The sequence below is a fragment of the Tachyglossus aculeatus genome, chromosome X1, assembly GCF_015852505.1.
Source record: "Tachyglossus aculeatus isolate mTacAcu1 chromosome X1, mTacAcu1.pri, whole genome shotgun sequence".
NCBI lineage: Eukaryota > Metazoa > Chordata > Mammalia > Monotremata > Tachyglossidae > Tachyglossus > Tachyglossus aculeatus.
In genome coordinates, this window is record NC_052101.1 from 149,439 (window position 1) to 166,752 (window position 17,314).

Genomic DNA, 17,314 nt, shown 5'->3' on the forward strand with positions numbered 1-17,314 from the left:
GGGAACCCCCACAGTGAGAGAATGGGAGGGGGAGGAGGAGCCTGCAAAAGAGACTGAGAAAGAACGACCGGATCTGTGCAGAGCACTGTACCAAGTGCTTAGGAGAGTACAATCCTGTTGAGAGACTTGATTCTTGCCATTCAGGGCCATGCAGTCTAGAGGGGAAGACAAGCATGAAAATAGGTTACAGGTAAGGGAAAAAATCAAGTTTAAGGATATGTACATAAGTGCTGTGGGTGGGACAGAAGGAGGTGAGTACTTAAGTACTTTGGAAGTGTGGATTTAAGTACATTGGAGAAGCAGTAGGGGGAGAAATGGGATGGGGAGGTGAGAGATTAGTTGAAGAAGGCCTCATGGAGGAGATGTGATTTTAGTAGGGCTTCAAAGATGGGGAGAGTGGAAGCTTGTGGGAAATACAGGAAGAAGGGTATGAGCAAGAGGTCAAAGAGAGAGAACAATGAGGCAGTGACTAGGTTGGCATTAGAGAAGCACAGCAAGTGAGCTGGAATGGGGATGGAGAAAGTAGAAGCAATGAGGAAGAGAGCTGAATCAGTGCCTTAGAGCCTGTGGAATATTGCCAGTCCAGTATGAGGATTTTTGCAGCTTATCATTTCATTTCTTACATTTGTTGAAATTATAAGCATGGGACTTGGGAGTCAGGAGACCCACTTAGAGAAGCAGCGTGGCTCAGTGGAAGGAGCACGGGCTTTGCAGTTAGAGGTCATGGATTCAAATTCCGGCTCTGCCAGTTGTCAGCTGTGTGCCTCTGGGCAAGTCACTTAACTTCTCTGTGCCTCAGTTGCCTCATCTGTAAAATGGGGATTAAGACTGTGAGCCCCCCCCCACCCACCCCGGGGAAAACCTGATCACCTTGTAACCTCCCCAGCACTTAGAACAGTGCTTTGCACATAGTAAGCACTTAATTAATGCCATCACTATTCATTCATTCATTCAATCGTATTTATTGAGCGCTTACTGTGTGCAGAGCACTATACTAAGCACTTGGGAAGTACAAGTTGGCAACATATAGAGACGGTCCCTACCCAACAGCGGGCTCACAGTCTAGAAGGGGGAGACAGACAACAAAACAAAACATATTAACAAAATAAAATAAATAGAATAGTAAATATGTACAAGTAAAATAGAGTAATAAATAGGTACAAACATATATACAGGTGATGTGGGGAGGGGAAAGAGGTAGGGCGGGGGGGATGGGGAGGGGGACGAGGGAGAGAGGAAGGAGGGAGATCAGTCTGGGAAGGCCTCCTGGAGGAGGTGAGCTCTCAGTAGGGTGCTGAAGGAAGAGAGTTTGAAGGATGTGTGGAGGGAGGCCATTCCGGGCCAGGGGGAGGACGTGGGCCGGGGGTTGACAGCGGGACGGGCGAGAATGAGGCACGGTGAGGAGGTGAGCGGCAGAGGAGCAGAGGGTGCGGGCTGGGCTGGAGAAGGAGAGAAGGGAGGTGAGGTAGGAAGGGGCGAGGTGATGGACAGCCTTGAAGCTGAGAGTGAGGAGTTTTTGCTTGATTCGTAGGTTAATTGGTAGCCACTGGAGATTTTTGAGGAGGGGAGTAACATGCCCAGAGCGTTTCTGCACAAAGATGATCTGGGCAGTGGCGTGAAGTATAGATTGAAGTGGGGAGAGACAGGAGGATGGGAGATCAGAGAGGAGGCTGATGCAGTAATCCAGTCAGGATAGAATGAGGGATTGAACCAACAGGGTAGCGGTTTGGATGGAGAGGAAAGGGCAGATCTTGGTGATGTTGTGGAGTTGAGACTATTATTACTATTATTTGCCAAGCCCTGTTCTAAGCACTGGGGTAGATACAAGGTAATCAGGTTGTCCCATACGGAGCTCACAGTCTTAATCCCCATTTTACAGATGAGGGAACTGAGGCACAGAGAAGTCAAGTGACTTGCCCAAACTCACACAGCTGATAAGTGATGAAGCTGGAATTAGAACCCACAACCTCTAACTCCCAAGCCTGGGCTCTTTCCACTAAGCCTCGCTGCTTCTCAAGTTACTTAACCTCTTCAGGCTACCTCTCCGCCAAGCTAGCTCTCTTCCTCCCTTCAAGGCCCTGCTGAGAGCTCACCTCCTCCAGGAGGCCTTCCCAGACTGAGCCCCTTCCTTCCTCTCCCCCTCGTCCCCCTCTCCATCCCCCCATCTTACCTCCTTCCCTTCCCCACAGCACCTGTATATATGTATATATGGTTGTACATATTTATTACTCTATTTATTTATTTATTTATTTATTTATTTTACTTGTACATTTCTATCCTATTTATTTTATTTTGTTGGTATGTTTGGTTCTGTTCTCTGTCTCCCCCTTTTAGACTGTGAGCCCACTGTTGGGTAGGGACTGTCTCTATGTGTTGCCAATTTGTACTTCCCAAGCGCTTAGCACAGTGCTCTGCACATAGTAAGCGCTCAATAAATACGATTGATTGATTGATTGATTCAGGCCTGTTTCCTCATCTGTAAAATAATACCATTTGTGGTTTTTAAGTGCTTACTACTACTAATAATAATTATTATTTTGGCATTTGTTAAGTGCTTTCTATGTGTCAGGCACTAAGTAAACACTGGGGTAGATACAAGCAAATCGGGTCGGACACAGTCCTCGTCCCCGTTCCGTGTGGTGCTCACAGTCTCAATCCCCATTTTACAAATGAGGTAACTGAGGCACAGAGAAGTGAAGTGACTTGCGCAAGGTCATGCAGCAGATAAGTGGTAGAGATGGGTTTAGAATCCAAAACCATCCAACTCCCAAGTCCATGCTCTAAGCTAAGCTAAGCATTGGAGTAAATACAAGATAAGCAGATCCTACTTGGGGCTTACAGTCAAAGCAGGAAGGGAGAACAGGTCACATGGGGATGATACTTGCTCTCTCTACCTCACAGTCTTTGAGCCCCACTTTTAAAGTATTTTCATTTTACAAAGAAACTAGTACATGGAGGTTAAATAATATACCTAGTCACATTGGAAGAGGAGTTATAAACAGATGCTGAGAATTCTTATCAATCAACCAACTGTATTGAGTGCTGTGTGTAGGGCATTGCACTGTGTTTGGAAGAGTACAGTGTAATAGAGTTGGTAGCCAGGTTCCCTGCCCCCAGGGAGCTACTAAGCAGTAACCAACTTGCCGGTGAACCACCCAAGGCAAAGTCAATGAATTCATCCCTGGAACTGGCCAATCTATTGCTAATCTTGCTTCTGAAGCCCAGTGCCCATCCATGAACAGCCGGAGGCAAGGTTCTTTCTCACCATTACAACTAGCTGGTCTACCCCTGATTTGGCTTTGCTTTTGAAGGCCTCAGTCTTCAGGGCTCTAGCCACCAGACTTCAACCTTCTAGCCCTCAGCGGTTAATAAAGCAAAGCTTTATTATTCGGGCTGCTGCACTATGTTAAGTCACACGATACCAAAGTTTGTGTTCCTTTCCTCTGTACACTCACCTTGGTCCTGCCTGGTCTCCTCACAGGTCCATTTGTCATTCATTCATTCAATGGTATTTATGTAGCACTTACTCTGCACAGAACACTATACTAAGCACTTGAGAGAGTACAATATAACAATAAACAGACACATTCTGTGCCATCAATAAGCTTACAGTCTAGATGGGGAGAACTCATCCCAGCTCATCCTCTTCCATCTCTCCTCTTGAAAACCCTGTGCTTAGTATGTTGGGCCAGGTTGTGTGGTCAGTTGAGGTTCTTCTTGCAGGTGGTGTTATAGGCGACCTTTATCCTACTTTCCTTACTGCATTTGCACTATCTCTCGAAACCAAATCTCCAAGTATGCACGCGCTAGTCAGTGTTCAAACCTATCTTCCTACCCCTCCACACACATTTAGTTTCTTCTCTTAGTCTTACCTTCCTTATCCTTGCTCTCTTCTCATAAGCCCATCACAACCGCCCTTCTCTCATCCCTAGACCAAATTAAGATTTGCATGTGCATAGAAAAAAAACAACCCTATTGCAATATTCTTTCCCTAAAAGCACACCCAGCAGGACAAACTCTGTTCTCAGTTGGATTTAGGCAGATCCCAGTGGCTCAGTGGGAATTGCCTGCAGAAGACTTAAGACAGAATCTGGGCTCATTTGGAGATTTCTCAAGGAATGAACAATTTATTGTGGTAATCTCATCATATGTCAATATAAAAACCAGGAAATAAGTAGGCTTTCCCACAAAAAAGTTTTTATTATTTCATGAAGGGATGGAAACAGGACTAGGCATTAATAAGTTTGGGGTTGGGGTGACTGAAATGTACATAGAGCAGGCAGGTGGGTGGGAAAGAGGGAGGGTGGGCTTCTCAGTGGATCGGCGTGAGGGCATCATAGAGTCTTTGTGCTGCCAGTTCGATCATTTCCCGAAGGGACTCATCATCATCACTTCCTTCTTCACACTCAACCGTCTAAAAGGAGACAAATTTCTAGTTATAGTTAATTGATCGATCATATTTACTGAGCACTTACTGTGTGAAGAGCAGTGTACTAAGAGGTTGGGGGAGTAAAATATAACAGAATTGGTAGACACGTTCCCCACCCACAATGAGCTTACAGTTTAGAGAGGGAGACAGGCATTAATGTAAGTATGGATGTTTGCAGAAGTGCTGTAAGGCTGCGAGAAGGGTGAAAAGAGGGAGCAAAGTGCAAGGGTGATGCAGAAAGAAGTGGTAGACAAGGAAATGAGGGACTAGGCAGGGAAGGCCTCTCGAAAGAGTTGTGCCTTCAATAAGCCTTTGAAAGTTGGGCAAGTAATTGTCTGTCTGTTATAAAGTGGGAGGGTGTTCCAGGCCAGAGGCAGGACGTGGGTGAGAAGTCGGCTGTGAGACAGATGAGAACGAGGGATGGTGAGAAGGCTAGCATTAGAGGAGCAAAGTGTGCGTACTGGGTTGTATTAAGAGAGTAGCGATGTGAGGTAAGAGGGGGCAAGGTGAGCAGGGGCTTTAGAGCCAATGGTGAGGAGTTTATGTTTGATGCAGAGATGGATGGGCAACCACTGGAGTTTCTTGAGGAGTGGGGAAACATGGCCTGAGTGTTTTTGTGGGAAAATTATCCAGAGAGCAGAGTCAAGTATGGACTGGATTACGGAGAGACAGGAGCAGAGAGGTTAGCAAGGAGGCTGATTCAGTTATCAAGGTGGGATGGGATAAGTGCTTGGATTAGCATGGTAGCATATTTCACTTGTACATATTTACTACTCTACTTATTTTATTTTGTTAATATGTTTTGTTGTCTGTCTCCCCCTTCTAGACTGTGAGCCCGCTGTTGGGTAGGGACCGTCTCTATATGTTGCCAACTTGTACTTCCCAAGCGCTTAGTACAGTGCTCTGCACACAGTAAACGCTCAATAAATACGACTGAATGAGTGAATGAATCTCTCCTTCTCATTCCTTCCCTACGATTTCTGCTGGTCCAGTTCTGTACCTTTCGTTCCCAGTGCCGAGTTCACTCTCTCTCCTGTGGCTTGCTGAACCAAGGCCCACTCCCCATCAGAAAGGTTTCCCATCACCTCTCACTGCCCCGGGCTTGTTGCTGGCTCTGGTAAGGCTCTGCGTTACCTTTCCACCCAACCAATCACTGCCCAAATATCTGCAATCCATGTGACGAGAGAACTTAGATTTGCAAGGAAAGATTCAGCATTTCACATTCTCACTTAAGCCTCTGGCACACAAACGGCTTGACATTCTGCGGACATTCTGGGAAACTGGCTAGCTACAACCAAATGGTTTTGGTCCCCAAGGGAAGTAGATTGAGTTCAGCCCTGGCCCCTGAAAAGTTGCTGTAACGGCACATACCCGGGTCTCCAAGGATATATTGGCGGTCTTTCCATCCACTGTGATACTTAAAATGGAATCATCTTTGAGACTTACACAGTCTTCTCCAAATATGTCCCTAAAATAAAGATCTACAGTTAATATTATTTTTAAACAGCATACAAGATATGAATGAAGTGTCTGGCAACATCTGGCTTAGGTTGTTAGACCAATTTTCCTATCTTCCCATTCATAAAATCTGAAAACTGGATCTCTGACAAAGAACTACAAACCACCAGTAGGACTGGGGCACCTCAATCTTAGTACCTACTTTTCTGGATACGCACAGTTCAAGTTTTAAAATGACATATTCATCTTAAGCAAAGTAACAAAAGTATTAACATGTACTATGTATATTCTCATACTGAGCCATCTAAAGAGCATATCACAGATAAAGCCACAAATCCTAGATGGTCCGAGTCAAATCCTTTCCGGATTACTGTTGAAGTGGAATTCACATCCGCAGCTATTTAAGCCCCGCAGTTGAAACCCAATTTGTCTCAGGGACCAGAGGGAATGCATTTTTAGCCAAAGGTTGTCAGCTCCTTTTAAGCGTGTACCTCCCCACAGGGCCAGTCTACCTTGTCCCTCAGACAAGCAGGCACCCTGCTCCATTGGACTTCAATCCTTCCAGAGCAGCCCAGATGTCTTCTAGGCAATGGGTGCATGGGCTTCCAGAAACCGAGCCTGGAGCTGTCCCAGTGCAAGGTTTACTTGGCTGGTGCTGGAACTAAGATAGTGGTAAACAAGGGAATGATTTTTTTTTTTTTTTGGAAAAAGGAGGTTTCAAATAAATGGGATTTTTATTGTTGTACATCTCATGAGATCCTAGATTGGGGTAGTAATAAACATAAAATACACAGGATTTAAACAGCACTTCCCATTGGAAAGAAGGCAATATACAGTGGAACCTTACAGTTTAGTAGAACTGACTATATTTGTCCTTTACTGAACACAGCAAACTTCATCAAAGGATCAGAGCTGTAGAAATGCAAATTCATACAGCTACGTTAAAATCTACTGTCATAGCAAAGTATGAATGCCCTTCTATTACCAATAAGATGAAAAACTTACTGAAGCATAATCTCCAGCCTCTTGCCATAAATATCCATATCTATTTTTTTAGGAATTTTATGAATCGCACCTGCAAAAAAGGTAAGATATATTAAGTTTTCTAACAGCAACATTTGTGGGTTGCTAAGTGAAAGTGACCAATGAAAATAAATATGGAACCCTTAATGAGGAAAAACACACCAAACAATTGTTAAAGCAGGGAGACACCAGCCAGTATCTGACTCCCAGGGCACTGGGCCAGCTCTTCAGGTTGGCCTGCCAGTCTTGGGTATGAGGTTTGTGGGTTGACACTTTCCTAAGCCCTCAGGGTTCAACTCTATGCGACAAAGAGAGAGGCCAGGAGGCAGACTGTTTGGGGCGCAGGCGTTTTAGGATAAAGCTGGAAAAAAAATGGGAGCAAGGGGCCCGGAAAAGGTCAGCGGTGAAGGGAACAGCTGTAAAGGCAAGGAGAGGAGAAGACACAGGAGTAGCACCGGGGCAGTGGAAATGGGAGCTAGCGGCAATACTGGAGAGCATGAGGAGAAAAGGGAAGGCTCCTCCTCTCCTAGGCCAGCTTCTGCCCCTTCCTTCTTCTGGGCCCATCCCAATCTTTGACCCATTTCAATCAATCAATCAATCGTATTTATTGAGCGCTTACTGTGTGCAGGGCACTGTACTAAGCGCTTGGGAAGTACAAGTTGGCAACATTTCCTGTTTGTTCCCTGGTCCCTGCTGTTCCTCTTAGTGTTCATGCTTGGTTCTGCCTCTACTCTTCCCCAGTTCTCCGACTGACTCTCAGGCTCCTAGGTCCCAGCCTCCTCCCCTACTTCCTAGTTCTCTTTCTCTTCTTTGTGACTCCTTTTCCAACTCATCTAATAGTGCTGGGTCCAGAACCAGTGATGGCAGTGACATGACATCTTTTCCTCAGATTTTCTCAATCTCACTTTTGCTCCTGCATACACACACACAGAGATTCCTCAAGGCCTCAAGAAGTACCTGTCAGATCATATTATCACACTAGAACCCTGTAACAAACGTTTAGTACATACACTTCTCCACAATTAATGCCTTTTTCAAACTAAACCAAAACAGGAATAAAACTCACAGGCAATTTTTAGCTCTTCAGAAAAAACATTTTAGCTCAAAACAGAGGAAAAGGAAATTGGGAGGTAGAGGGAATGAGGTGTAAAAGAAGTTTTATACCTTTCTGAATTTTGGGGTTTGACTGAACTTCCAGGATGACTGTTGTTACTGTATCTGCATACATATCATTGGAAGGATTTGCCAACCACTGTAAACAGTAAGAGTCAGAAAGCATGAAATACTACTGCAACATTAAACAAAGAAACATGAACATGCTTGCTCACTCCCACATTCTTTCTCTCTCTCTAGATATATATATGTGCAGTTTCACACACAGTATAATTCTCAGAACTCTGTATTTAAATGTACTTACATACCAGTATGAACTCTTGTTTCTGAGGCTCCTAGGATATCTCCTATAAAAAGCCTAATTTTGCAGTAGTCCATCTCAACCAGTTATTCATTAATTCAATCTTCAGTTAAAGATGAAGTGAATTCATTCATTCAATCATATTTATTGAGTGCTTACAGTGTACAAAGCACTGTACTACACACTTGGAAGAGTACAATATAACAATAGATACATTCCTGCCCACGACAAGCTCACAGTCTAGAGGGAGAGACAGACATTAATGTAAATAGAGAAATAAATAAAATACAGATATACAAATTTGTGCAGTGGGGAACGGAGGGAGGATGAATGAGGGAGCAAGTAAGAGTGGCACAGAAGGGAATAGAAGAAGAGAGGAGGGATTAGTCAGGGAACACTTCTTGGAGGAGTTGTGCCTTCAATAAGGCTTTGGGGTTGTGGGGGCGGGGCAATTATTTGTCTGATATGAGGAGGAAGGGCGTTCCAGGCCAGAGGTGGGATGAGGGCGAGAGGTCCTCGGGGAGACAGACGAGATCGAGGTACAGTGAGTGAATACAATTCCTACTGGCAGAAGGACATTTTGCCTCTAAGTTTACCTCTGCAACATTCTTTGCAACTGCAAATTTAATTTCACTTAAATGCAAATTACTTTCTCTGTAATTCATTCATTCAATCGTATTAACTGAGCATTTACTGTGTGCAGAGCACTGTACTAAGTGCTTGGAAAGTACAATTCGGCAACAGAGACAATAATGATGGAATTTGTTAAGCGCTTATTATGTGCTGAGCACTGTTGTAAGCGCTAGGGTAGATACAAGGTAATTGGACTGTCCCGCGTGGGGCTCAAAGTCTTAATCCCCATTTTACAGATGAGGGAACTAAAGGCTAAGAGAAGTCAAGTGACTTGCCCAAAGTCACACAGCTGGTCAGTGGCAGAGCCGGGATTAGAACCCACGACCTCTGACTCCCAAGCCCGTGCTCTTTCCTCTGTGCCATGCTGCCAACAATGGGCTCACAGTTTAGAAGCGGGGAGACAATGAAACAAAACAAGTAGACAGGCATTAATAGCATCAATATAAATAAAATAGAATTATAGCTAAATACACATGATTAATAAAATAAATAGAATAATAAATACGTACATATATACACAACTGCTTTACTTCTATTTATTTTGATGAGTTGACACCTGTCCACATGTTTTATTTTGTTGTCTGTCTCCCCCTTCTAGACTGTGAGCCCGTTGTTGGGTAGGGACTGTCTCTGTTGCCAACGTGTACTTCCCAAGCGCTTAGTACAGTGCTCTGCACACAGTAAGCGCTCAATAAATACGACTGAATGAATGAATGAACTGCTGTAGGGTGGGGAAGGGGGTAGAACAGAGGGAGGGAGTCGGGGCGATGGGGAGGGGAGGAGGAGCAGAGAAAAAGGGGGGCTCGGTCTGGGAAGGCCGCTTGGAAGAGGTGAGCTTTCAGTAGGGCTTTGAAGGGGGTGAGTGTGCTAGTTTGATGTGAGGAGGGAGGGCATTCCAGGCTAGAGGGAGGATGTGGGCCAGGGGTCAATGGCAGGACAGGGGAGAACGAGGCACAGTGAGGAGGTTAGCGGCAGAGGAGCGGATTGTGGGTGCTTAGCTGTAGAAGGAGAGAAGGGAGGTGAGGTAGGAGAGGGCAAGGTGATGGAGAGTTTTGAAGCCAATAGTGAGGAGTTTTTGCTTGATACGAAGGTTGATAGGGAAAGCACTGGAGATTTTTGAGGAGGGGGGGTGACATGCCCAGAGTGTTTCTGTAGAAAGATAATCCGGGCAGCAGAGTGATGTATAGACCAAAGTGGGGAGAGACAGGAGGTTGGGAGAGCAGAAAGGATCACATCTCCTCCAGGGAGCTTTCTTGGATTAATCTCTTTATTTCCTACTGCTTCACCCATGTACTTGAGTCCATGCCCCCTAAGGTACTTAGGCCTCATCCTCCCCAATAGCACTTATCCTACCTGTAATTTATAATGTCCTCCCCACCCTCCTCCAGCTTGATGGTACACTCCCCATCCTACCCAAAAGCACTTATGTAAATTATTCTTATAATACTCAGTTGTTCCCCTACCTGTAATTTAATGTCCTCCCCACCCCATCAGCTAGATGATAAGCTCCTTGAGGGCAGGGATACTATCTACGTAGACTTACTCTGTATTCTCTTAATTGCTTACTACAGTGCTCTATATCAATGCTTTTTCAGAGCACTTAGCATACGCGCAGTACTATAATAAGTGCTCAATAAATATGATTGATTGAATTTTCACTCTAAGGAGATGCTGTACGAAAATGGATGCAACTGGGCTTAATCTTTCTAAGGTTTCTTTCCATACGTGACAAAACACATTCATTACTGGTGCACCCAGTTTCCAGCAATCTGCTGATTTCACACACATCTCACCCTCAGAACATTCTACCAAACCAATTAAATTAGACCACACCACCCAAATTCCTCACCTGTCCCAATACAAACGAACTGCTTCTCCCCATAAATTTTCTCTTGCCTTCTGCAGCAGAGGCACTACTGTTAGACGGCAAGGTCAGAGACACGGCAGCAGAACATTCTAGGTAGGAGGAAGTTGGGTTCCTCTGCTAGTAAGACGGTCCCTTGGGGGCAGGGTCTAATTCTCAGAGGGAGGAGTTAAAAAACGCAATTTGTTTATATTTTGACCTTGCTTGTAGAATGGGTCTGGCTGTCTGCTCTCTGGAGACCCAGCCAGAACAGATTTTCATGTGATAAAGTATGCCTCTTGGCTTACGCTATACCTAGAGTAAAAAGGAAGCTAGAGCCTGTTAATTTGGTCATTACCTCAACTTGGGAGGTCTTTTTTTTTTTAAACTGGTATTTGTAAATTTGGAGGGAGAACAGGTATTGAACCCCCAATTTAGAACAAACTGTATTTCCCACGCTTTTCCCTAATCCAAGCTTTCAGGCCACTAACCGAAGGCCCATGCGGAAGGTACAATGCGGTCTGACTTCTGATGGCCAGATCATCATCATCCACTTAGTGGCAGTTTTGAACCTCAGTGACTTTACATTATAGCTTGTAAACCTCCATTTCAGTAGTTTCTGTTTTCTAATGAATAGCACGGATTAGCTATCTTATTTGGGAATCTCCACTGGATCAATCAAGCCATCAACAGTATTTATTGAGTACTTAACTCTCTATAGAACACTGTACTAAGTGCTTGGGAGAGTACAAGATTTCATATACACAATCCTTGCGCTCAAGGATCTTACAATCTGTGGGGGAGGCAGACATTAAAATAATAAAATCTGATAGCGTTCAGAAGTTGGTACATATATGCCTTGGGAAGAACCCTATCCCACCTAGATTACTGCCTTGTTACTGACCTCCCAACTTCCAGTCTCTCCCCACACCAGTCCATACTTCCCTCTGCTGCCTGAATCATATTTCTACAAAAAACGTTCCAGACATGTCACCCCACTCCTCAAAAATTTCCAGTGGTTGCCTATCAAACGAAAACCCCTCACCATTAGCTTTAAAGCACTCCATCACCTTGCCCCCTCCTAAATCACTCCACTTCTCTCCTACAACCCAGCTCGCATACTTCGCTCCTCTAGTGCTAACCTTCTCACTGTCATCCCATGTCACCGCCAACCCCTGACCCACATCCTCCCTCTGGCCTGGAATGGCCTCCCTTCTCAAATCCGATCCAACAGACAATTACTCTTCCCCACTTCAAAGCCTTATTGAAGGCACGTCTCTTTCAGATTAAGCCCCACTTTTTCTCATCTCCCACTCCCTTCTGCGCCACCCTGACCTGCTCCCTTTGCTCTTCCCCCCACCCCCAGTTGCACAGAACTTATGCGCATATCTGTAATTTTGTTTATTTGGATGGATGTCTGTCCGTCCGTCCCCCCCAAACCCTAACGTCCCCCACACCACCCCCAATCCCAGACTGTGAGCTGGTTGTGGGCAGGGAATGCACTGTTTATCGCTGTACTGTATTTTTCCAAGCGCTTGGTAGAGCGCTCTGCACACAGTAAGCGCTTAATAAACACCATTGAATAAATGAATGGAAGTGTTCAGGGGATGAGGACTCGAGTGCACAGGTGTCGCAGAAGTGTCAGTTGGGGTTTTAAATCCTATATCAACTTCGAAAAGTATCTAAGATTGGTTTATCATTAATTTCTGCCCAAATTCAGTTGTATACAGTTAAGCAACCATAATCTCAATCTTGCAAGGAAAAATCCTTGGAATCTCCATAACTTTGCTCCGACTTACACTTTTTAATGAAGCACAAATGACTCCTCTCAAACTATGGGAGAAATTCATTCTTGAATCAATCAATCAATCAATCGTATTTATTGAGCGCTTACTTTGTGCAGAGCACTGTACTAAGCGCTTGGGAAGTACAAGTTGGCAACATATAGAGACAGTCCCTACACAACAGTGGGCTCACAGTCTAAAAGACTGTGAAGAATTTGATGCATAAGATAGATGATCATTTTTCAAAAAATCTCCTTTTAGGAAACTTGGTGGAAGACTTTTTAATCTCAAAATATTAAATGCCAGCAGAGGTACAATTCTAGACTTAGCAGCACCGGAGAGAGACAGTTCCTCCTGTCACCAGGAGCTGGGGTTTCTCTGCTTCATTTGAAGGCAGCACAGAATTGGGGAAAGGTAGAAGGGAAGCAGCGTGGCCTGGTGGAAAGAGCATTCATTCCTGGTGGAACAGAGGACCTGGGTTCTAATCCCAGCTCTGCCACTTGTCTGCTTTTTGACCTTGGGCAAGTCACTTCATTTCTCTGTGTCCATCTGCAAAATGGTGATTAAATTCTCCTTTCAACTCAGACTGTGAACCTCATGTGGGGCAGGGACCATGTCCAACCTGATTACTCCCAGCACTTTAGTACAGTGCCTGATACGTAGTAAGTGCTCAACAAGTACAATTAAAGGTAAAAAGGGATTTTAACTTAATTTAGCTGCAAGTTCTACCATATCTCGGTCTCTACGTTTGAATAAAGCAGAGAATCTAGCTTCCCGTTTGTGTTCGGGGAGGAAGACCAGGGCAGGACTGTGAGCCCGTTGTTGGGTAGGGACGTCTCTATATGTTGCCAACTTGTACTTCCCAAGTGCTTAGTACAGTGTTCTGCACACAGTAAGTGCTCAATAAATACGACTGAATGAATGACTGAATGAACGAGGGTCACTCTGTTTCATTCTAAAGTAGCAAGGAATCAGAGTGGGGTAGAAGGGCAGAGAACCTGGCTTTCAGTTTGTGTCTGGGGAGGTGTGGGAGAAATGAGGCAGGGAGGGAACTGAATTCCTTGCATTGACTGGACGTGACACTTGGCGAGGCTTACAGATCCTGGGCTATGACAGCAATTAGAGCAAAACATATTGGTGGATTTCACTAACTGAAGTCACTTGAAAACAGGGGTATACCTGTACTGGACAAAGGCATCCTACTCTAAATCATTCCTACAGACCATAAGCTTGTTGTGGGCAGGGAATGTGTCTGTTGTTATATTGTACTCTCCCAAGCGCTTAGTACAGTGCTATGCACACAGTAAGGGCTCAATAAATATGACAATGAATATGGTGATCTGAATGTGATTCCCATATCTCTGTTCCACGCAAAATGTACAGAATGTCAAAGAAAGGGAGAATCCAGGTGACCCCAGGTGAACTAATTTTTCCAAAAAGGCACTTTCCTATCACTCTTACCTCTAATACTACCATTCCAGGTTCCTGAATTACAGTAATATTTTTGAACACTTTCAGTGCTGGCTTTTGCTGGACTTCTAGTTCCTCCACATCACCTGAAATGAGAGGAATGGCTTACGTTGGGATATTGAAGGCAATGTTTTCTGGAAAGAAATATCAGGATTTAGAGCAAAGAAACAAATTTGGCATTTCAGTTGTCAGAAATAATAGCTCCTATGATTTTTCAGAAGGCTATTTAAATAAAGTTGGAATTAAGTACTGAAGTAAATTTAAGAATAATAATATCTAAACCAAAATTTGCATACTAAGTAGTTTATCATGAAGATTAAATTCAAACGAGTACTTAAAAAATGTATATGTACATATATTCCTTGATAATAGTAATTATTTACATTTATTTAATTTATGAATATCTGTCCCCAGACTGTTCTAATCTCATGTTTAAATATGATCTGTTCTCCCTCCTTCTTAAGTTGTGAGCTTCTTGTGAGACAGGGACTGTGGCTGACCCAATGCAAAGAATGGTGCTTGACACATAGTGTTTAACAAATACCATTATTATTCATTATTAGTGCTTTACACTTAAAGCACAAAAGCATTTAAATACCCCATAAGGATAGTTTGCTGGCTTGTGGCCTAAAGTAACTATGAGTGCTGTACAAGATTGAACACAATTTTTCATAAATTCAATGGTAAATTCAACTAACAGATTTTGAAGATATTTAAAACTCAAATAAAGCTAGTTTTTAAAACAATCAAACAACGGTATTTACTGAGTGTCAACTGTGTGCAGAACACTCTATGTGTTAATATACAGGACTATATTAAGTGCTTGGAAGAGCAGAATACAACAGAGTAGGAAGACAATATCCCTGCCCAATAAGGAGGTTACAGACTACAAAGGGAGAGAGACATTAAAATAAATTACAGATGGATATGTACAAAAGTGCTATGGGGATCAGGTGAAAACCAAAGTGCTTAAGGGTTACAGACCCTCGTGCTTGCTTAGGTTGCTTGCTTAGGTAACTCAGACAGGACGGCAAACAGGGAATGTGAGGGCTAGGTCAAGGAACCAACCAAACAAACAAAGCAAATACCTCTCAATAGCTAGACGATTACATAATTATGATTCAAATCTATACTAGTGGACATAACAGCAAATCAAATGAAAATCAAACTATTTTTTTAAGAATTTCATTTATGTTTCCTCTAGAGACATGTAAATTGGCTTTTTGCCTAAGCTAAAAGCAGTCTTCAGGCAATTATGAATTTTAATAAAAATATCACTAATAGTTTTTTTTGGCATTCACCTTTAAAATATCATTAGTAAGTGTGGCGGGGGCTGCTAAAATTTTAAATTGCTCCCTAAAGTTGGTTTAATAACATTAATAAATGGCCAAAGGTAAGATTTCCTAATATTACCCACTCTTTGGGCATTCTTGGTCATCATTTAAACCATGAGAAATGGCACAGATTTACCAGGAAAAAAACCAAAGACTGACCAAGTCATGACAAACAGCAAACTGGGGAGCTGTCTGTAGTCTATATTCCGCCCTAAAAATACTTTTTCACTAAATAATAGTAATAGCAACAATAATAGTGGCATGTATTGATGGTGCCTAGTAAATGCACTTACTATGCACTAAATGCTAAAGATTATGACCAGAACAGGGTACAAGATGCTCACAATCCATTTTATTCCCATTTTAAGATAGGGAAACTGAAAACCCCAGGGAGATTAAGTGATTTGCCCTTAATTTCTTCTTCTCCCACTCCCTTCTGCATCACCCTGGTTTTGGATATTCACTCTTTATTCACTCCTCCCTCAGCCCTACTGCACTTATGTACATATCTACAATTTATTTCTTTAAATTAATTTCTTTCTCTCTCCCTTTTTAGACTGTAAGCTCCTCGTGAGCAGGGAACATGTCTATCAGCTGTTATACTGCAGTCCCCCAAGCGCAGTACAGTGCTCTGCATACAGTGCACAGTCAAAAAAGTATGACTGACTGACTGCCTGAAGTCACGGAGCAAGTCAGTAGCAGAGCTAGGACTAAACTCCCAGTTCTGTATTCTTTCTCCTAGAATGCACTACTTCTTTATCCTTGGTCTCCCTAAAAACCATAACAAAGGTTCTAACTGTGGGGTAAGTTAATCTTCTAGTTAGAGAGTGGACTCAGGGCAACTGAGCTATGCTGAACCCAGAACTTTCAAACACTCTCAACCTATCCTGTGGAAATCCGCCCTCCACGTACACCAGCCCACCACTCTCCTCACCTGCAAAGCCTGAATAATTCCTTCCCTGATTAAGTCCTCTCTTCCTCAGTTCCCTCTCCCATCTGTGTTATCTACGCACTTGGATCTGTGACCTTTGGCCATCTGATATTCACCCCACCCTCAGGTCCACAGCACTCATGTACACATCTATAAATTATACATTATAAATGATTTATTTATATTAATGCCTGACGCCCCCTCCTTCCCCCAGGCCTAAGACTGTAAGCTCGCTGTGGGCAGGGAACATGTCTACCAACTCTGCTGTATTGTACCCTCCCAAGTGCTTAGTACAGTGCTCTGTCCACAATAAGCGCTCAGTAAATACCACTGATGATGAATGACGATGATGAGATCTCACTGTTCTCAAGATCAAATACATCTAGGGATTTCTTATACACAGAAGATTCAAACATTTGTATCTTAGTAACATCCTTAGATCAGAGAGAAATTACCCAAGATGACACAATCACAGACAATCAGTAAAGTCAATTTAATTTTGACATCACAGAGACTTCACACAAACACATACCTGTCAGTTTCTGTAGCTGATAAAGCAACAAGTTGAAAGGGCCAGTATAAGGAATGGCTTGAGTCTGCTTTACAGTGCTCATAGCTAAATCAGTGTAATCTAGAATAAAACAGAATAAAAGTGCTTTAAAGAACCAATACAATCGTTTCCAAAAAATGCATAGCTTTGAATAATGAGAAGTGGTAGGTACTACCATCTTCCAAGTCTATCAAGAGTGAAGTGAGAAGAAATAACTTATGCAAAAGGCACAGCAGCAATATTTTTGATCATACAAATGGAACGACTGGGGAGTTACATTATTTCCTTAACCTTTTATTATTCACTTTTTCACTATTGGCTTCATAGACCTCATTTAGGTATAAGGATCTGAAGGTGGGAACCCTCTCGCCTGACAGGCTTCAGGGAACTTCAGTTTGTACTTTATCTTGTGAGAAACAGTGTGGCCTAGAGGAAAAAGCCCAGG

General features: G+C 43.4%; 1 protein-coding gene across 1 annotated transcript in view; it reads right to left on the reverse strand.

Annotated features, from left to right (window-relative positions):
• Positions 1 to 4,175: 4,175 nt before the first annotated feature.
• The window catches only part of CPSF3 (cleavage and polyadenylation specific factor 3), a 39,002-nt gene continuing 25,863 nt past the window's right edge, over positions 4,176 to 17,314 (reverse strand). The window contains exons 13-18 of the mRNA XM_038772665.1: positions 16,852 to 16,950; positions 14,046 to 14,140; positions 8,075 to 8,162; positions 6,893 to 6,962; positions 5,801 to 5,897; positions 4,176 to 4,414 (exon numbers count right to left, since the gene is read on the reverse strand). Coding sequence (XP_038628593.1) covers positions 4,313 to 4,414; positions 5,801 to 5,897; positions 6,893 to 6,962; positions 8,075 to 8,162; positions 14,046 to 14,140; positions 16,852 to 16,950 — 551 coding nt within the window. The 3' untranslated portion in view covers positions 4,176 to 4,312. The remainder of the gene's footprint in view (positions 4,415 to 5,800; positions 5,898 to 6,892; positions 6,963 to 8,074; positions 8,163 to 14,045; positions 14,141 to 16,851; positions 16,951 to 17,314) is intronic.